At 39.9% G+C, this 21,754-nt stretch overlaps 1 protein-coding gene across 5 annotated transcripts in view; it reads right to left on the bottom strand.

Moving 5' to 3' along the window:
* runx1t1 (RUNX1 partner transcriptional co-repressor 1) overlaps positions 1-9,923 on the bottom strand; it is a 64,433-nt gene extending 54,510 nt beyond the window's left edge. For 4 of the 5 annotated variants that reach the window (XM_086279913.1, XM_086279918.1, XM_086279917.1 and 1 more), the window contains exon 1: positions 1,696-2,217. In XM_086279913.1, coding sequence (XP_086136039.1) covers positions 1,696-1,723 — 28 coding nt within the window. In that variant the 5' untranslated portion in view covers positions 1,724-2,217. Of the gene's footprint in view, positions 1-1,695; positions 2,218-9,812 lie in introns of those variants that run through there. The other variant, XM_086279916.1, reaches the window with a different exon arrangement.
* Between the last annotated feature and the right edge of the window lie 11,831 nt (positions 9,924-21,754).

Genomic DNA, 21,754 nt, shown 5'->3' with positions numbered 1-21,754 from the left:
CTGAATCTTCATTTCAATGACTTAAAAGACTCACAGACACAGGATACACCTGCATCATGATATCCCAATAAAATATCTCTTTGAGAGGAGCATTTTTAAACTGCTGCCATACTTTGTTTTCTTGTTGATCAGTATATATCAGTGTCTCTTGCTCATTCTGTACCCGGTCGCCCTTATTTAGCTCATCTAAAGCCACCTCTGCTCTGTTTCATGCCTTTGACAGGACTTAACAAGCGCTCTCTTGGACGTCTACAAATGTGTACGATGCTGTGTGGGGAGCATTTGGTATGCCTAAAAAATGTCCAAAGCCCTATGGTTTTCCAGAAGATATTTTCCTCTCTCTCTAATCTGAGCCGTGAGAACAGTCGGGCATCGACAGCATGTTGTGCCATAGCAGCCTCCCTCCCTAACCCGCATGTCTGTTCTTTTCCCAGTCGGGGGAAAAGATTCCCACTGGAGTAAATATAGCCCAAAGCCTTTAATTTCAACCCTATGCCACTCCATTAAAAAAAAAAAAAAAAAAAGGGGGGGGGGGGGGGGGGGAGGAATCCGTTTTCCGTTTTTGGAGATTTTCGGTTATGTGATGATGACAAAGTCGCAGCGGGTGGAGAAGGAAACTTCACATGGGTTTGAGAAGATGCGTTTGAGAGTTGTGTCAGCGCTCCGGATGATGTTTCCTTTTTTTTCTTTTTTCTTTTTTTTGTACTTCAAATTCAAAGTCTGAAATGCAAAGTCTCTAGAAATGCTTTCTAGGACTCCCAGGCAAAGATTAGAAGAAGCAGCTCTACACTGAACAGAACTGAGAGGCTCAGGCTGAGTTCAAAATCCTCACGCAAAAGTAAAACAAACAACCCCCCCTCCCCCCCCAAAAAACATAAAGTAGTCAGTAGTAGGATTATTGTTGACTACTTGCAGGAAATATTTGTAATATTCGTCTCCGTTTCTGCAGTGAGAATAATAAAAATTGTGACTTTTTATTTTTTAAACTCCCAAGACGTTATGTAATGTCTTTCGAAGATCAACACTTAATGTGAAGATTGCTCCACCTGAAACGAAGGTGATGACGAGACTTGGTCCGTAAACTTAAGTTGCCTGTTGCCCCAGAACAGCTGCGCATCTTGGGCACAAGCTCTTGAACTGGGAGCTGTTTTTTTTTTTTATTAAGACAGCAGCATGCTGGTTAAACAAACTAGAAAGCCAACTGTCTTCATTAATTACATTTCTAGATAATTAGCAGGCAATAGCCGGAGTATTTTCACTTTCTCTAATTTTTTGAGCGATAAATGTAATGTGAGACACATCAGCGCTGATTGCTCGGTCTTTTTCTCCCATTAGAATGAAACACGATTATGCACAAAACAAACGCACCGTTTCTATGTGAAACAGATCTGCACATAATCTCGGGCAATAAAAACATTTCTCTAACAAAAAAGAAATGCACTCCCTGGCGATTATGTATTTATTGTATTATAATTTTTAGGGGGGTTTGGACTGCAGCGCAGTCTGCTTAATTTACATTAATATATAAATATATATCAAAGTAGAAATAAAACAAAATCTCAGTTAGGTGTGTTGAGTATTTTGTGATATATTTCGTAATTCGGGCGCACACGTGTGCATACGAAGTCACAAAACACTCCAATAAGGCGTGAATTGGGAAATATTAACATTATTATTAATAGAGAGAACACTTACACTGAAAAGAGGCAGAAATTCCCACCATGCGGCACGTCGATGTGAGAGGGCTAAATAATTTCCAGTCCTTTTGACTCCGCGCAAGGTCCCCTCGATGATCCGCCTGTATCGGGAAGACGAAAACTACAGTCCAGCCAGCTTTCAGGGGCTCTGGTGGTATACTCCCAGCAGCTCAGAAATGTGGTTCAAACTCCGACAAAAGAAAGAAAAAGGGCACCTCTCGGCTTGCAATAAGTGATCAGTCACTGGGGATATGCAGTGTGGGAGAATCGGGAATCTTGTAAAAAGCGCAGAGGCAAAGGAGGAGAGATGAGAAACAGATGCAGAGGGAGGATGCTGTACTGCGCAGGGGCACCCTGTCTGAGTTCTTCTTCTTCTTCTTTTTTTAAACCCGTCTTCTTACTTTCCTCCGAAATCCCTTAAGCGTCAGTTTCGATTCCGGAAAAAAAATCAGTTTTTATATGTGAGAAAAAAATCATCCACACACCCTCGGACTCGGGCTCCTTGTGTTCTGCTTCTCCGTTGGCGTGGGGAAGAGGAGTAGCGACACTCTGCCTCCAGTCGGCGGTGCGCAGCAGAGCCAGGTGGCGATGGGCGGGACTGAAGCGCTGCTGAGGAGGGGAGCAAGAGGAGGAGGAGGTGGGGGCGACTGGGCAGCAGCCAGCATCTGTGTGCCCTAAACAGGTTGGAAAACGCAGTTTCCGGTCAGAAGTGTTTTCTTTAGTGTCTGTGGCATTAAAGGATTTTCACTTGAAGCGAGGTAGCCCCTAAAACTCCTTTCTAAAGTCCTTTAGTCATTACTGGATAGGTAGGTGATTTTCCAAGTCTGCCGTAATTTACATGCCAGTACATGTATATTCAACAGCATCATTAGCCATTGCAGTCACGATTAGCTTTCATAGTTCAGTTAAAGGGTAAGTCGGTCCAGTGTAGGCTACTCTTTTAAAAATATATCCCTGAGGCGTCATCCAAGTGCTTAAAATTCCGAGTTTTTGTTAGGATACCATGCTGAAAATACTTTGAATTTGTATTTTCAATTTGCATGTAAAATGTTACCCAAGTGAAAATGTCAGAATCTCAAAAAAACCAAAAATCTTGTTATATTGACGTGGAAAATGTTCTCTAATGCTACTAAATATAGTTCCACAGGTCTGACAGGGAAAAGGATTTTTTACTTAAACAGTGACAGAAACTTCCACATTAAAACTCTAGCTATGTTTCGACCAATGAGGAGAGCTCTCATGAATTTATGCACAAAGTAAATACCATATTTTTCTGCATTGTTTTTGCTTGTTGGAGGTTTGGCAGGTGCTCCTTTAACTGAGTCATCACTGAGCCCTCTTCTGCTGAAAGGGCACACAGCGAGGTATCAAAATGCAATTAACAGTAGGGGATAGAAACATGCATTCATTCTTCTTATCTTCTAAATAAATGATCTAGTTTTTTGTTTTTTAGTCTGGGGAGCCCTTTGACCACTGAACCACTTACACACACAGTTGAGTGTCATGGACCAAATCCAGCCAGCTGGGTGCTCGAGGACCTGGTTTACTATTGTGTGGATGTCTGAAGCCAAAAAAAAAAAGTAGAGCTGTGTGAGCCATGTCTCCACTTTATGTACACTCTCTCTCTCTCGTTCTCTCTGTCTCTCTTTCACACACACACACACACACACACACACACACTGCACCTCCATCTTTCTCTCAGCTGAAAAAGGCACAAGCTGGCTGGCCTGCAGTAACCTAAGGCAAACACTTTCCCGGGACCATCTGGAAATCATCTCACCCGCAGAGCCAGCGAAAGTACAGAGCAGAAGCTACGTTTACAACTCGGTGATAACAACCGGGCGACTTGAACTGCACGGTTGAACAAGTCATGCACCATTGCCTGTTCACAACATCTCATAAAGCATTCTGTTGTAATCATTTCCATTGTGTTTTATTTTATTCTGCAGTTTTTGTACACTTGTAGTCCTCTTCTATGCATCACTTAATTGGAGGACAGTGTGCTATGACGTGACAGTGTAATGTTGTGTTGTGTCACATTCTGATTTAGGTTGAAATCATTGGCCATTTTGGATCATCTGGATTTTGGAGCATCATCATAACTTACTACATTTGTCAGTTGTGTGCTGAATGTAAAGCATTTAGCGAATTGTTAATGTGAAGCTTGTGAATTCCTCAATGCAATCACTGTGTGGTAAAAATGATGCCATTAACGGCAATCGTTTGCAATAGTTTTTCTTTGAGTTTTTCTCTTTCTCACTTTTTTCTCTCTTCTTACTCTCATCTCTCACTTCTCATCTGCACCGTCTCAGGAGTGGGTTGTGTTCTCAAAGGCAATATCGACAGATAGTGTCACTAGCACTCGTGCTGTACTTACATTTTTGCATCTAGGTCCTTTTGCAAGCTTCTGACAAAGGCAATGGGCCAAGACGAGTGATAGGATGTGCGAATAGATATGCTGAAGGTGAGGAATGGAAAGGTAAGGAAGTGATATTGAATGATAATGAGACAGGAAAAGAAAATGAGACGTAAGTCACGATGACGGAAGGAGGTTCTGTTGTGAGCGCATAGCTGAATAAGATACACCAAAGGTCAGAATAGGTGCAGAAGAAAGGTGCCCACTCGAGGTGAGCAACCTAATGTGGTCAGAAAAAGTGGCAGAGCTGTGAGGATGCTGTCACTCCTCGCCTATTTGTGTTCTCTAGTTTGCTCCCAGAGAGCAAGTTCTCTCATGACAATCACAGTGAAACATCTTGACAGCCGGAGGCACAAGGATAGGCGTTGAGGAAACCTGCAAGGGAAAAGAGAATAGGGCAATGATCCGTGTATGCGTGTGTGTGTGTGTCCTGTGATAATGGTGTGCGAGAGCAGGAAACACACAGTGCCTGTTTTTGCTGCAGGGGTTCCTGGAAGTCAGCCGCCCAACGTGATCGGCGACATACATAAACACACATGCACGCACACACATACACACACAGGATACCTCGCCTTTGAAAGGGAAAAACATGCTGCGTCTGATACATGTGGACACAGACAAGCAGACTTCCTGCATTTTCCCACCTACTGGGCGGCCACCTGTAACACAGTCACACACACACCCACAAACTCTTACAAACAAACACACTCACACACATATAGGTGGGGACAAAGACAGAATGAAGCAGATATAAGCTGAGAGTTGACAGTAAACAAGTGCTATTCAAATCCCATTTATTAACTGGCATTTGATCAACAACGCCTGAAGCCAAGCAGGCCACCGTCAACATCATTAACATAGCTGCTGACAAAGGCAAGAGGATAAAAGGAAGACAACAAATTAAAAGAAAGTAGCTGACTTATTTAGACTTATTTGGATCATTAAGATAAACAGGGTGAGGGCCTTTTATACCATAAGGTTATATAATGGGATTGCTTGTTAAGGATGTGCTTAAATTATGTGAAAAGCAAGAATTCTCCTGAGAACATGGCTTTGCTTAATAAACACACAAATCGCAAGCACCCCCCCCCCCCCCCCCCCCCCACACACACACACATATATGTAAATATCAATAATACGCACAAAACACAAAACATCCACTCAGGTCCAGGTAAGCAAAGGCTCTGGTAGAGGGGCCCTTTAAAATTCAACAATCTCCCCATCAAGGGCATCTTCACATGCACGTCTGGGTAGTTTCCAGTGGAACTGCTATTCCACAGCATTCTCTGTTTTATTTGATTCTGTTGCGTCATGTTTTGCCTCTATGATGCACCCTGCACAATTCTCTACTGAGTCAGAAACAGTTATCTTTCAGCTTCATTTTCCATTTAAATAACAGGACGAACTCAGTCTGACAGGTGGGGTGAACGGCAAATGGACAGATTCTTATGTAGCGTGCTCTACTCTCCCGGAGTACTCAAAGTGCTCTATACAACATGCCACATTCAATTGGGAAAGGGTGTTGTGCCCGCTGCAGGTTGAGAATGAGTTGCTGCTCCAACTGAGGGAGTTCAAGTATTTTGGGGCTATTTCTTGATGGAGGGAGAACTACAGCGCAGTAGAATGACAAATGGATTGGTATAGCACCTGTACTAGATGGACACATGGGGAATGAGCTTTCTCTGAAGAATATCTGGGCTGTCCCTTAGAGATAGCGTGAGGACCTCCATCATCTGGGAAGCACCTGGAGTAGAGCTGCTACCTCTTCACACTAAAAGCAGTCAGCGGAGGTGGCTTTCTCCTATAGGTGAGATGTTTTGGGCATGTTCAACTAGAAGGATGTCCTGGGGTTAACCAGGAAGCTCAGGAGAGATAATATTAGGTTGGAAATACCTCAGTGTCCCACTAGAAAAGCTGGAGGAGGTGTCCGGGGAGAGTGACTTCTGGGTATCTCTGATTAAATTGCTACCCTCATGATCTGGAGACCTGATAAGGAGCATAAAATGGACAGATATCGGAGGTTTGCTGTCAAGTCAGTCTTGGACTGACAGTGAATCTTGAGATAATCAGCTCAGTATAATGTTGGTCAGTTTTCTTCTCGTGTAGTTTCAGTTAAAATTCATACAGCCTTCCAAAATTTTTACCTAACATTGATCATTGGTTTGACAATAGCAATAATTAGCATTACGACTTGTGTGCATTTAAAAGCTGTAGCCATGGTTTATATAATGTAAACTACAGTCCTTAACTTTAAACCTACAAATCTATGTCAATGTGTTCATCAAATGTAATCCAAAGTAAGTGAAATGATCAATATAGTTTCTTGTGTTGTTAACAACACATGCAAACAGACTCCAGTCCAGTTTTGCACAACACTTGTACTGTAATCACTCACACAACATCGATCAGACTGGGAGACTAAGAGAGATTTAATTTGTGTTCTTTTATGAATAGCAAAATTCCTCTGCAGATTGGATTGTCGTGAACAATTCTTTTACAGGAGAAATAATGGGTTCGCGAGCAAGTAAATTCTGTTGTAGAGTCACGTCCAAGGTAACAGTAACTTTTAGAGTTGTCCTCAAGTGATTCAGCATCGTGTGAATATTTGATGAATTTGTGGCATTGATGGAGGCAGGGAGTGCAAACTTGTCAAGGAAAAAAAGAACATGGCTTTTGTTGAATGCCCTCGCGAGTTTAATTGGTTGGAATGTGCACATTAAAAGAGTCAGGCGTTTTGTTAACTGCCTCAAAATTAATATCTAAAATATTTGGGGATATTTTGCTTAACCTGAAATATTACTGACATATTGCATGACTCCTTCATTCCATCATTTAGATGCTGCTCACATTTTTATCAACACACACAGAGTTATTTTTTCTTTAGCAAAACATTCAAATACTTAGATATGAACCTTAACACATGGCATGCACATTATTTTGCAACTGAAAATGTAACTGGAAAACGCTAAATTAAATTTAACCAACAAACAAAATCTGATCTCTCCTTTGATAGAGATGGAAGTGCATTGTGAGAGGGAGGAATAAAGAGAGAGCTGCATAATGGTATATCAGCTGCAGTGCAGCATCTTATGCAGGTACGCTGTCTAGAGAGGCATCTTACACACTCACTTGGGTATTATGGAATTCTACCCGCCTTCTGGCTCATAGCAAGGAGAAGAATTAAGTAGGCGAAAACTGACAACCCCACTTTCTTTCATGCGACTGTAAATGAGTGCCTCTAACTTCTATGGGAGACTGTTTAAATATCCTGACAGCATGCAGACATTCAAGGCAGTAACTTTCAAATCACACAGCAGATACTGACACATCATTGTGTCATGCTATATTAAAGGACAATCTTTATCTCTAAGGAAGAAATGGATAGTAGCGAAAAGATAAAAAAGCAGGGACGTCTCACACAGTGTGTGACAGTGTATCGGTATATTGTGGCCAGTTGTGGACTGAGCAGAATCATTATTTAAAGACATTTTTGAGTTGTCATGTGCCCTTGGGTTTATTTATGGTGATTGTAAAGGGGCCTCTAGGATGGAGTACAAAGAAACTGCTCCCACAGTACTTTGCAGGAAACATCCTTCAAGCCTTATCTGAGAATCTATGTGAGCCTTGCAGACTTGGTCACAATCTGATGTGATGACTCAGGAGTTAGGGCAGGCAGGACACTAGTCAGCTGTGGTAAAGGCTGGAAATGAGAGATTCTTAAAAACTACTTTACTGCGGTTGACTAGTTTTCTGCCTGGTCTAACTCCTGAGTCATCACATTAGCCAACTACCCGCTAACCAGAACCCCAGATGCCTATAAGTTGCTTGCCACCAGCCTATTAGCCTCCTAGCCCTCAACTCCCTTGGAGTCAACCAAGACAGTGCACATAGACACAATAGATGAGAAGGAAGCATGAAGAGTGCCTCTCCTGCTCCTGTGTCAGTTGATATTTTTTCCCCCTTCTCGAATTTGTTTGATGGTTGACACAGATCACACTGAGTAGGCTGAAGTCTGCTTTGTTCCGAAGTGATAATTGGTTGAAATTTTGTGTATGTGTATGCTCAGTTTTTAAGTCTTAATTGGTGAGTGCCTATTGGACTTTAAATTGCCTTTAGTTATCCTGCTAGCATCACTGTATTGTCTTTGTGTGCATCAGTGCCCAAAATGGCAGATACATACTTCTGCCTGGGCTAACAATCCTTTGAGTTTCTATTGTTTTCCAAGTGCACTTGATCTGAGCATGTGAAAAGATTACATCTCCCTGCTTGTTTGCCACCACACGTTCTCTGTCTTTGCATCTATCTCCTCCTTTTCTTGTCACTTCTGTGTTCCCTCTGGTTGTAGAAAGAAAAAAGAAGACTTGACAACTAAGACTAGAGACAAGATGCGAGAAATGTTCTGTTGCTTTCCTCATCAGTGGGTCTGACAGAATGTCTGCTTTTTTTTTTAAGCGAGCAAAACCTCTGAAAGTTTAGACTGGATTTTACTCTTGGGATGATGGAGTGGATTAATTTGCCAGGACAGGACCGTGTTTTAACAACTGCAAATGCGCTCAATGACAACTTTACAACACATCTCATATGAAAAGTTCTCTTGTATAGCCAAAAAAAACCTAGATACCTATCCTTAAAATTTTATGGGCACCATAACTCAAAAAAATATGCATTAATAGTTAATGGACATGCAGAGCTAAATTATACAAAAGATAACAGCGTACTCATAGTTTTCAGTTACATAAAAGTAATTTCTAAAAATGCTATACATGCATTTTTACATCTCTGAACGCTGACCCCTGTAATTCTTAAGCTGCTTTTATGGTTACCTCATTGGCTGTTGGACACACCAGCAGTTACAACATCACAAATCTGCAGCCATTCAATTTTTTTTTTCTGGAAAAAAAAAAAAAGACTGAAAACCACCTGAAATGTAATACACAACAAAACCATAAAGTCCTTAGAAGAATCAAAGCTGCTGCTAGCAGCAGTGTGGAGGAACAGCATGGAGAACAGCAGCTTCTGTAGAGGAAACGATGGAAGGACCTCTGGAAAACCGTTTTACCACTATAGCTGTTTTCACTGATCTCTATATCATTAATACAGCAACCCACACAGACTTGGTGCATCTGGACATGCAAATCCATTTTGCAGATATCAGTGTGGACAACCGCAAAGATTTTGAGTACAGTCAGAACAGAGCCTAGCAATGATATTTGTGAATAAATATCTTTTTAATGTATTTTTAATCATCATAGAAGATGACTATCCAAGACTGATGCTAAAGCTGAAGCAATAAGGCCTTCATCAGCAGCTGATGTGTCAGTGTCCTCATCACACTTCCTATTCTTGTACTGTCTTACTAAATAACACTTCTGCTGTGCTTACATTCATCAAACTTCTGAAATGTTGACACTGCATGACAGCAGCAGTCAGTGCAATGAAAGGAGAGAAGAAAGAACAAATTTGTACACAATATAAATAGTACTACAGTGCTACTATTCATGCCTGCATGGTCTTAGTATTAAAACTGTTTCATCTACACATGTATGGCTACCAAAGAACACCGTGATTGGCGGTTATGCTCTCAGCCCCATCTATCATCATCACCTGCCTTGCTATACCTCACTTGCAGACTCGACTTCCCAACTTCCCCCAAATCATCAGCCAGATGGCCCTCTCCAATGCTAGCGCACTTTACCCACCTGATATGAAGCTATCCGTCATCTGATAACGACCAAGCTTTGGCGGTCCCCCAGCTGGGGCTTCTGCTGCAGCACTGGGCACTGGCAGGAATCAGGGATGGGTGGTGGAGGGGTGGCGCACAGCCTGACTGCCCCTCTGATGGATTAGTGCCAGGTAGTGAAGCTGGGGAGGGGCTGGGGTGCTGAAGGGTGTCCCCTAATAGGATTCACAGTCATCCAGTGGACCATGGAACAGGTGGAACCAGAGAAAGGGACAACAGAGAGAAATAAAGGTGTGTGTGTGTGCTGTAATAGCAGCACCAGGTGTGGCCTTATAGAACCCCTCCTGCGCCCTTCTTTTAAACCTTAACACTGTCACTTTGTGGCACAGCGCTGTAGCTAAACAAACCTTGTCAGGAAAGATTTTTTTCTTTCAAAATAGTATTTGGTACCAATTTTGGTCCTGCCATTAAGATTATAAATAAAAACAAATTCCTGTATTCTAAGTGCCAGTTATCTTTTGTCCTTGAGTTTACCTTGAGTTTACCTTTAGTTTACGTGAATGTGTTGCACACAGTTGATGGTTTGTATATTTACTGAAACAAATTAAAAATACCATGTGATAGCAGAAAGACTGGCTGGTTTTGGTAATGCTGCCATGGTGAAAATGTTTTACCTACGGTGTAAATAAGGGAAAAATTACCTTTGCTGTACTAAAATAATTGCCATCCACACCTTGCATGAAACATGTCTGACTGTAAATCTTGACTTTTTAAGCAGTTAGATACAAGACTTTACTTGTTAATAATATCTTGGTGTTAGGGTGACTGACAAGAGAAAAATGCCTTAATGGCTTATGCTGAGCCTAATGTAGCAGTGTTTCCGGCTTTACACATGGCAGTGCACAGCGAGGGAGACAGGCACGACGAATATCGTATACACAAATGCACACTTTTGTGCATTTACAGACATACGTTTACATTGCCTCTCACTCTCTCACTCTCTCTCTCGCACACACGCACACACAAACACACACACACACACACACACACACACACACACACACACACACACACACACACACACACACACACACACAAATACTTGCAGACAGGCATTTCTCATTAGTGAAGTGAGTATGCTTTAGGCAGGCAGGGTCCCTGCAGCAGTCTTCGGGAGTCAGAGGAGCCATTTGTCAGTGGAAAACAATTAGCGGGGAATGATCCGTTCCATTGGTTTTAATGAGTACAGCCGGGTCACTCTGCTCACAGCAGCAACACGCAAAGGTCATCAGAGGCTGAAAGCGACACACAACCAACTCAAATTCATTGACACAGATGCAGAAACACACGCAGTCACAAACACAGACATCTTGATTCATTCCTGCCAAAATGCACACTGAAAAGTGGTGAGTGGAGGATTGTATCATATGAAGAAGGGATCGTGCATACAACCAGTACCATGACATGAGGTTATACTTAGTAAATACATATTCAGAATCAAAGTGAGAATCAGTGTTATTGGCCAAGGATGTGTTCACATACAAGGAATTGGGCAGCGAGTTATGTTTTTTCCTCTCAATGTAAACAGAATAGACAAACAGACAGTACGGACAATAGTATCATGACACGCACAATAACAACATGTATGTGCAATTGTGCAGAGTGCTAAGAATAAATTGTTACAATTGATGGATAACTGGTTACTATATTTGAATTTGAACTGAATCTTTATTTTGAACATGTTAGAAAAATGCAACCACATAGAAATAAAAAAGAGACAAACAGTATATAAACAGTATGTGCAGTATATACAGATATACAGTATAGATGAGACTGCCAGTGATGATACACAATACACGACACTCTGACCAAGGAATTAAAGTAATCTGTTGTATAACACTTTTTTGATGTAAAGTAAGAGTAGAGAATCTTGACATTTTGGAATATTAGAGCATGTTAGGAACTCTATTTCTCATTAATTAGGCTGCTTAATGGTTGTTAAGAAATAGCCTTGTGCAAAAATAATGAGCTTTAATCTGTTTATCTTTAGGTCAACTGTGATTGGCCGGCGTTCAGGGGACTCTCTCCATATTCGGGTCAATTACTTAACCTGAAGCACATTAACAATAACAGAGAGATGATTGCCTCTTTTTAATTCAACATGGCATGCACTTATGTTACAGGTAAATGTTACAGGTAATTTCTACACTCTTCTGTACAGTGTAGAAATGAAACAGTCAGTTGCAGAATACATCCAGTTTTATGTTAGTCATGTTATATTTTAAATATATATTTATTTGACACCCACCAAATCACAAAATGGGAATAGTCACAAATGTTGTGGCTTTCACAGAAAAGATAGTGGAGATATTTCCAGATTCTGCATTTTTTTATTTAGTTGTTGAAATGAATGTTGGCCATGCAATGAAAGACAAGCTAAATGAAGACAGGTTAAGCTATTAAGTTAACCAATAAGTCAAGACTAAACAAATGAAAAATTTCTAAATAAGCAAAGCCAGACTGAATTATAAATGTCAATAAAATCTCTGCCGGATCTGTCAAACAGATGTATTATGTTATAAAGATTTAACAGCATGAAAGGTTTCCTGTATCTGTACCAGTCTGTTAGAGAAGGTCCTCCAGTGTCTGTCCTGTGATGCACAGGGTGGTCAGGATTATCCAACAGTGTGTTCAGTGACCTCCTCTCCATTACAGCTTCAAGTTTGCAGCTGTTTACAGAGCCAGCCTTTCTTTATTCAGTCTGTCAGAGTATCACCAGCTCTAATGCTGCTTCCTCCAGCAGACCACAGTAATGCACACTAGGCTCGCCGTAGCTGAGCAACAGAAAACTCCATCATTTTGGTGCATGTGTGAAAGATCTCAACTTTCTTCACTTTATGCACACATCCTCTGTGTTGGTCTATCAGTTCACAACTTGTACTCTTCTACCAAGACAACATCCTGCCCCAGGATAGCCATGCGCCCTGCAGTTGCCCTTCTTCTACTGAAGTCGATCACTACCTCTCTGATCTTATTCACATACAAACCTCTCCACAAAAACATCCACTGCACTTCTCCGCCTGAACATCAATCACAGTTCCAGCTACTGTACAATTGTCAGAGTATTTCTGTTACTTTCTATTATTTCTGTTATCATATTTCTGTTAAATCAACACTGAAGGAAACAACACCCTTTTCCACCTTTCTTTAGGAGAAATGGTGATCCATCACTCCACATTAAAATCACTGTGAAGGCTCAGTGAAACTGTTCAGGCACAATGTAAATGGCTCAACACCTAAAGTACTTTAATTTACGTTAATTTATTTCTTATCTGTGCATATCTGTGTAGGTGCCACAATGTATAAAGTATGCAGGCCACAATTTGTTTTTATTTGATAAACGATCATGCGTGTCTCATTTGTCTCTGCCCTCTACAACATAAACCAACATCAGTTTCCTGTGTAATGGCACTTCAAACACACTGGCAAAAGTGTTGAAGACTTATGTATCACATTGCAGGACTCAGGGTATAATAGGTTTGACTTGAAAGAGAGTAAGAGAAATGGAGACCACCAATGGAAAGACACCAGGGTTCAAATAGTGTTCACACAGGAAAGGGTTGTCCAACAATATCACCACTTCACTTCACATGCCGGCGGCAAGAACTGATTGAACTGCATGCAAAGTTCCCCTCCATGATAATCATAAATTCCTGCATCAACGAACGCCAAGTGTGGAGGTACGGAAATCCAAAGTACATCAAGGAAAACTGCAAACTCAGTCATGAGAAAAGCAGTTCATTCCTTTGGAGGTTTAATCATTGAACATCCCTCCCTGAGATATTATGACGACACCATGTTTGTACCGGATGGAGTTCACCTCAGCAAGAAGGGAAATGAAGTGTTTCTGACCAACATCCACTGTGCCATCAAGAAGGTCCTTCAGAACTCATCTTACAGAAAATAGACTTGAGAAAACACAAACTTTAAATAAATGAAAGCAAAAAACAAAAACAAAAAAAATGCTTGGACTCATCCTTTGCTTACAGATTATGCACAAAGATTAGACACTTCCTATCATGCTGTATGCATGCATGCAAATCTGCCGTCAGTTCAACCACCAGTGAGTTTTTCCTTGAATTATTCAAAATATGATGTCAAATGATATAAAATAATGTAAAAGACTTATTTAAATCTATGCGTTAACCTCTTAATCAAAGGTATCTAAAAGATCAGAATTGATCCTAGTAAAAGTGTATGACATTGAAAGTGAGTTGATCATCCTGTGACCAGTTCTGGAAAAAATAATATAAAATCAGTTTTAAAGTGGAAATGAAACACTACATGTAAAAAGGCTAATTTACACCACAGAGCCCTGCTCTCAAAAATGGACATAGATGTAATACTGTCTGATTAGCTAGATTTAAGTAATAAGTGCTTAAGTGAGCAGCGGCTATTTAGCAGAGAGCCCACCTGGTGAAACTGCACTCCCCCATCCCACTCTGAAACCAGTGGAAAAGACCTCATAATGGTTTGTGAACACAGTGACAAGTAAAATGGGTCTTTGGTAGGAGTTGGGGTGTTTAAAATGGGAAAACCCAGCCAAATATTGAATCAGTGTAGTTACACTGTTATCTTGCACACATTGTGTCATAACTTTTTATGGTGACATTTAACAGGTCTGAATTAGTTGGCGCAGGAATCTCTGATTGCAATAACATGCTTTTGATCATTACAATTCAGTTATTGTGCAAGGTGTAACAGCTTTGCAGCTGTGTGTGAATAAAAAGCTGAGGCAGATTCTCTAATTGTGACCACAGGAGTTAAAAAGTGATCATTCTTTGGAGGTCTGCACGCCTTTGGCTTTGTAAATTTGGCATTGGAAACTACACGTAGGAGCTCAGCTGAAGGCTGGGCACATTTCAGCCACTGGCTGTGCTAAATATGTGCTCTGAATAGATGTTTCATGTTCATGCTTTGTTTCTGCTCTTAAAAAATACGAGTCACAGATGAATTTCTCATGGGTCATTGTCCTTTGGTACACTGCCTGTTAGTTTGCAGAGATGCTCTCAACAAAACCCTTCAATGCTAAGCTAAATAGCAATCAACTAAATCCCACTGTCGCACAATTATATTGTTACAATAAAACAAATACTGTGTATCCATGTGGGTTTTCTAGACATTGCAAGAATAAGAAAAGGGAACATTAAGATCAAATTAGAAATTAACATCTACTACTGTTTATCTGGGAAACAAATGCATTTAGATATATCTCCACCAGCTTATAGACACATTTTAGATATAAACATTAAATTATTATGAAAATATAAATATTTTAATTTTCACACTATATCAAATATAGTCAATGCATTATCATTATTGCTATTTTCAGTTTTTCTTTTGGAAAAACTCCATTGGAAGGTTGGTGGTTGAATCCCAGCCTCCCACAGTCGGCATCTTTGAATTCTTGGGCAAAATACTGAACCCTGAGTTTCTCTCCAGTGTTTAGGCATAAGAACAAGAACTGGTATGAAGTGTTCTATGAGGCTTATATTAAGAAAGTGCTTTAAGTGGAACACTATATAAGTACAGTCCATCCATTTAGTATAAGTGATTGTTACAGTATACCTACTGGCCCCAGCTGCTGTGTGCATAACTTCCCTTTCAATTCATTTACTCTCTGTATCCATCAGAAGGTAGCAAGACACTGATTATGTATACCTTTTGTTTTTTTACATCTAATGGAAATTATATGTGGTACTTCATTGAGAGCATGGCTGCGTTCAGCTGCCAAGTGAATACTGATGCTCAGATGCTTTTTTTGTATATATATATATATATATATATATATATATATATATATGAAATGCAATTTCTTTTATGAATGTATATAGGTGATTCCATTACTACGAATTAATATCAAATCTTTAGCCATTTATCTCGTCCCCTTTTCCGTCTCCCCTATACTGACGAATGAAGCACAAATACCAGGAAACTATATTTAAGCAAAAAGACTCATTTGATGGTTGGAAATGTCTCCAAAAAAAGATTAATTGCTGCTTCTGACAATAATACACAACTGATATTTGCACAAAATTAACCACACAGGCGTACCGCTGCTGTGTTCTCAGTATGTATTTGCTCTCGGTCTTATTCTATGATTTTTTTTGCTTGAAACTTTTTGTGTATTCATCTCCGATGGTTCAGATAAATTGTATTAATATGTTTTAAATGTCAAGGCTTCCAAACAGAATTGTGAGTGCGCAAAAAAGGATTTAAAATATTTCTTCAATGAAGACACGCTGCTGCTTGTCTCTCCCTCTTTTGCCCTTGCTCTTTCACTACTTCTTTCTCGCTCACGCGCACATGAGCTCGCAAAGTGCATCGGCAAATGAAAGGATGTGTCATGGCAATCGGAGCAATGTAATTAGAAGTGCAAGAGAGGTGGAAAGTGCTTTACGGTGATAATGTGGCACAGTAATTAAGAGGAAATATCATGACCCTAGTGCCCACGGCATTTTGAAAAAGAGTCATTTAAGCTCGAGATTACACAGTGATTGTCAAATCAATGGAGAAGAGGGAGGGAGAAGGAATGTGGAAAATGAACCTGTCTTGATGGGGTGCATGAGTGATGAGAGAAGTAGCTTCGGCATGCATCTACAAATGGACTCGCAGATGTGTCGATGCACTGATTATAAATTTGAATCCAATAGCTATAGACTGTCAGGTTTACAGTCTGAGTTTTGAAGTTTTGCTTTTCCAAATATGTTTAGTAAATTTGCACAGTTATCTAAATATGTCTTCTTTGCATGGATCGTACAAAGCTATATAAATATTCTGTATGTGTCATGTGCTGTAAAACTCGCTGATATTTTGACTCTGCCAAGCTACAGTTGCAGAGCAACCTCGACGACCGAGACAAAGGGGAGAAGGGGAAAGAGTTAGACAAAGGGAACAAGCGAAAATAGAAGGGGAGAGATCTTGGTAATGACAAGCACTTCACAGTCAGATCCGACCTCCCTCCACCCACGCACCCCGATGAGATAATTCTTTCTCCAAATTGCAATCAAAGCTCAGAAAAACACTTGAGGAGCAGGAGCTCTTTCAGCCATTAACTCGCCAGGTCCTGGGGTGCTGCTTTTTAAATATTACATTTCTTTGAATATGTTTTTTGCATATTGTTTTTTTCCCCCACTCTTAATTATTAATCCTGTTTCCCCTTGTGCTCAACGCACCATTAGCACTGGTTTTTTGGAATTATTAATATTCAAGCTGAGTAAACGCATTGACAAAAGAATACTAGAAAGTTTATGCACATAATCACCTTTCTTGTTCTTAGACAAAGAATGATATTTACAGGACGACTGCAATTTTGCCCATTTTCTTAGGGCTGTCTCACACCTAGATTTGTGACACTGTGAAAAACAACTAATCTTGTGTGCTCATTAGACTTCAGGAACAAAATGCAACGAGTCCAGACAGCCTGTGTTATTAAGGACAGAGCCAAAGGAACCACTGTAGCTGCATAGACTGGGAAAGTGTATCAAATTAAAGGAAATACGTATTTCTGCCATCGTCTGTATTATTTTGACAGCCTGGTTTCAATTTAGGAGCTCCTAGGAAGATTAAGCATCATATAACTAACATATTTTGACTAGTGTGGTCTCCCGTTTCTTCAGGTCATGTGGGTGCGCTGATGAGGAACTAATAAAGTGGAAAAGTCTTTCCAGAGAACTGAGGCTGAAATGGGGGTGTTTGAAATGTGGTGTGTGGGAAGATGTAATGGCTGATGTAATGTTTTCATGAATGGTTTGGTAAAATGTGAACAACAGGTCAGTGGCCTTAAATCGCTGTATAAATAAACAGTATTCCCTCAGGATGATGTGCCGTCTTGTGACCCGCCCATAGATCCCCACGCAGGACTTGAAAGACGCTGAATGGCAGAGAAAAGAAAGCTCACTCCTCTGCTGTAGATTTGGTGTCAAGTGGCTCTATTTGTCATAATTATGTGGTTGTAAAAGGAAAGTCTAGAAAAGGTCTAATCAATCTGATTTAATTAAGTGCAGTCAGTCATTTGAAATGAGCAGAATAGAATTAATAAGCACATTGTAAATTTGCATTTAAACCCATGTAATTATACCAATTCAGTGGCCTCACAAGCACACTAATTTTTTTTTCTTCAAAAGAGCTGAAAAGAGGCAGAAACAATTTCTCCTTTTTCCTTTTTGATGATGAATCAATGTGCAGCGAGGGGAAAGCGCCTTAAATAGTAAAAATGTATATTGTATAAAACCTGGAACACATCTGCTGTTCAGGTGATGCTTGGTAGGGTTTTATTCATTTGTAGTAGTGAGAATTTTGCACCTTAACGTGTAAGACGATGCAAGTTTGACAGACATCAGTAGTTAATGAAAGAAACTCTTAAGAATCTCAAGCTCAAATAAAGCTAAAACCTATTGAAATTTCAGAAGACAAACTAATTTCACAGAAGAAAAGAGAACAACAACATAAAAATCCTTGATAAACAACAAATCTTGAAATAAGTAGGAGGCGGAGGGAAGAGGTCTTGGCTTGACTCGACCAAGCATTAGTAAGTGAAGGAGACAGTGGATCATTACAGGTCTGTGGAGCTTAGTTGTGGTGAGAGGATAAAGGAAGGTTGGAAGGGAAGATGAGAGAACAATACAAAGATGGATGACTGGGTTGCGGGGTGAATGCAGAACTGGCCTACCGAGTTGATGACCTAGTGTCTGACTGATTGACAAGGTGATTGACAAGATGGCTGTTTATGTGCTGGGTCTCGCATGGGTGATTTTCTTAGATGCACTGAAGCATTTCTCGGCTCGTGGATAACCTCCTTCACTTTGCTTTTGACCTAATTTCACTGGAATATGCCTTTCAGAAAAGGTTTGAAATTCTCAGTCACGAGAGAAACGGATCAGATGTCGAACAGTATTGCACAAATAACATTCGATCTGCTCCACATTTCACCCTAATTCCTCCCGTTTAAACAATCCAGCCATTAAAATCTTTGTGTGATACTGCAATTTTCTCAAAGTGCGACTTTCCTTTGGTGCTGATTCTTTTTTAAACCCCCCTTTTTCATGCATATTTTTGAACTGTGCAAAGCATGTCAAACATAATTTTACATGCTGTGAAGAGAAACATTAGCACACAAATAAACATCAGAGCCTTGCCGACGGAGCTTACCTGCCATGGAAACAGCTGAAATTAACCACCTCCCACAATCCTTTGTTCTATTTATGTTTCAAATTCCGCTTGAGCGACTCCACCTCTACCCCTGAAAACCATATGTGCATGATGCAGGCCCAGGCTCGAAACAAATATTAAAATTTCTCATCAGAATTAGCCTTGCACATCTGTTTTTACTAGGAACAGCTGAAAAGATTGTTTTTTGTTTTTGACAGAAAGTGTGTATTTGTGCATGTGTGAATGAGGAGTGACTGTTGTTGAAAAGATGCCTACGAGGATTTACTGTATCTTAAACATCTATGTTTTTGCTTTCTCCGTGATATCAGATATCCCAAGTGGCGCTGAGCTGTTTCCAAGCGGCTTCCTCCGTCTTGCCGCTAATCAACAAAGTTAATTTGTTTCTTCATTTATTTTTATGAATCCTCAAGCTACCACATTCGGGTTTTCACCATTCTACAATATATTTCTCCAGCTAACTGGCAAAAGCTCTCTTCATTTATCAGATCCACACAGCCGGCTTATTACAAGAGTCCTCTTATCTGTCATATTTCCTTCCAGTAGCGCTGCAGTGGTTACAAATGGGACTTAGTCTATCTGGCTTGGAGCTGATGAGGGGGGAAATGAAATTATTGCGATTAGATCTGACCCATATGCTGGAGTGCTTGGAGTGTGTGTTGGTGCATTTGTGTGTAGTGTTGGCAGAGCTAGCGCTGCTTTATTGTATGTGTGTTTCTACGATGTGGTGGGTGACAGTGGCTAGCAGCATGATTAAGGCATTAGGCAGAGCTTGCACCACTGAAGGTGGGTGATAAAAAGAAGTGGACATTTTCAATTGGTTATATTAGCTGATTTTAAGCTTTTGAATTGTTCTTTTTCACCTGTTCATCTTCTTTTATTCTCTTTTCCTGACTCTGTCATTCATTACTTTTACTTACGCACATGAAACACACACTCCCCCTTTCTTTCTTTCTTTCTTTTGCTCTTTCTGTGAATAATTGAACAGCTAACCCCAGCCAAGGTTTAGCACTATCGTCTAGCGTGTAGTCTGACTGCCAATCAGTTGACTCATCTACTCTTGTGGAGAAAACAAACAGGAGGGCACTGATGCAAGCCAACAGGCAGCACTCCAAATCCTGAACCAACAGAACGAATACTGGGCTGTTATCTGTAGCAATCCAACCACAATGAGAGAGATAAATGGATTCAGTAGATGCAATAAATAGATTCAGCTTTTTCTTAGACATAAACAATTCAAAAGAGATGTTGCGCTTAGGTTTTCAAGTTAAAAGAGATTCTCCGCGGCAAGAAAAATAAATTGCTTCATACTGAGACTCATTTTCTTCAAAGACAAGCTCATGTTCAAGTGTACAAATAGCGATGTTGACAACAGTACTTCTAGACTGATTTTCACCTTCAACCATGCATCTGACCTTCCTCTCACACTGTACAGCAATCTGCATTTATTTGCTTTTAGCATTTAGCCAAAGGCTATAAGGAGCAACTTAACCTGAGAGAAATTTATCATGGATGGTGTTTTTGTGCACCAACTTGAAAGTGAAATGAACTATAGCCGGACTGGTAGTACTTCAGAAACAAAGACAAAACAAAACAATGGTAAGAATAAAACTTATTATACATTTAATGAAAGTTTAAAGAACAAAGGTTGAATGTTAACAATTGCAATATTCTGGTAGCTGTGGTACCAGAAAAGTAACAGAAAATCGTCTAATTAAAACAATAGATTTTTTTTTAATGAATAAAATAAAGCTTGAATGCATTAATCTAAAGTAACCTTTAACTTAAGGGGAAATTTGTCTTGAAAATAGTGTTGCTGACTAAAAATATAAAAAAAACCCAGCATGATAAAAATTTAGTGGAGACATTTGACTATAGTTTTAGCATTAGCTGCTCATTACCCAAAACAATGCTGCAAATACTCAATCATAAGAATAAAATATATGTTTCTGCAGGTCATTAAAGTCCATAATTACAGCATTGTTGAAACAAAATATGTTTCCAGTTTACATTTGTGGATACTGTATTTTACTATTAGTGTTTTAACATATCTTGAGAGAAAATACGTCGAATTTCTGTCCTTTAGCTGGTTTTAGAATAAAGAGGTAGAGATTTTATTGCACATCAGTTATTTAGACATAGTTATATTTTTGCTCTGAAGCATTCCTTCTCGTTCATTTTGTTTCTAGTTAAGTTCTTTTGGACATGCATTTATTTTACTATATGAAATATCAACACATGTATTCTTCCTAAGACCCCCAGAAGTCATTTATTTTTGTTGCCCGTGAAACTGGATAGTTTTGAGGTAAACTAATGTTTAGAGTAATATAAAGCACAGTTTGCTTGATTTATGAGTTTACGGGTCATATGTAATTCAGCCACTGCTTATTTGGTTACTGCCACCACCACACCCTCTACCACATAAGCAATGTTTGACCTTCACACTGCCTCACTAAAAGTGTTAGAGTATGAAAAATTATGATACGTGTTCTTTCTGTTTATCATCGGCGATCAACCTATTCTGTTCTTTAGGTATCTGGATGTATTGCATTATATTGATAGTAAAGTGGGTTTTCTTAAATCTTGCATTGGAGCCCTATCAGGTGTGTTTCTTTGCACGGCAGGGTACAAGGTCTGATGAATGTCTGTAACAGACACACACAGAAAGTCTAATATTGAACCTTCTAATACATGTACAGTTTAATTCCTTCCACTCTGCATCTTCCCACGCTA

The sequence above is a fragment of the Aulonocara sp. 'chitande type north' Nkhata Bay genome, linkage group LG22, assembly GCF_057382095.1.
Source record: "Aulonocara sp. 'chitande type north' Nkhata Bay isolate Kocher_YH1m ecotype deep benthic linkage group LG22, A_spYH_male_GT1.1, whole genome shotgun sequence".
Taxonomy (NCBI): Eukaryota; Metazoa; Chordata; class Actinopteri; order Cichliformes; family Cichlidae; genus Aulonocara; species Aulonocara sp. 'chitande type north' Nkhata Bay.
The sequence above is the reverse complement of the archived record's forward strand: the minus strand, read 5'-3'. Positions and strand labels throughout refer to the sequence as shown.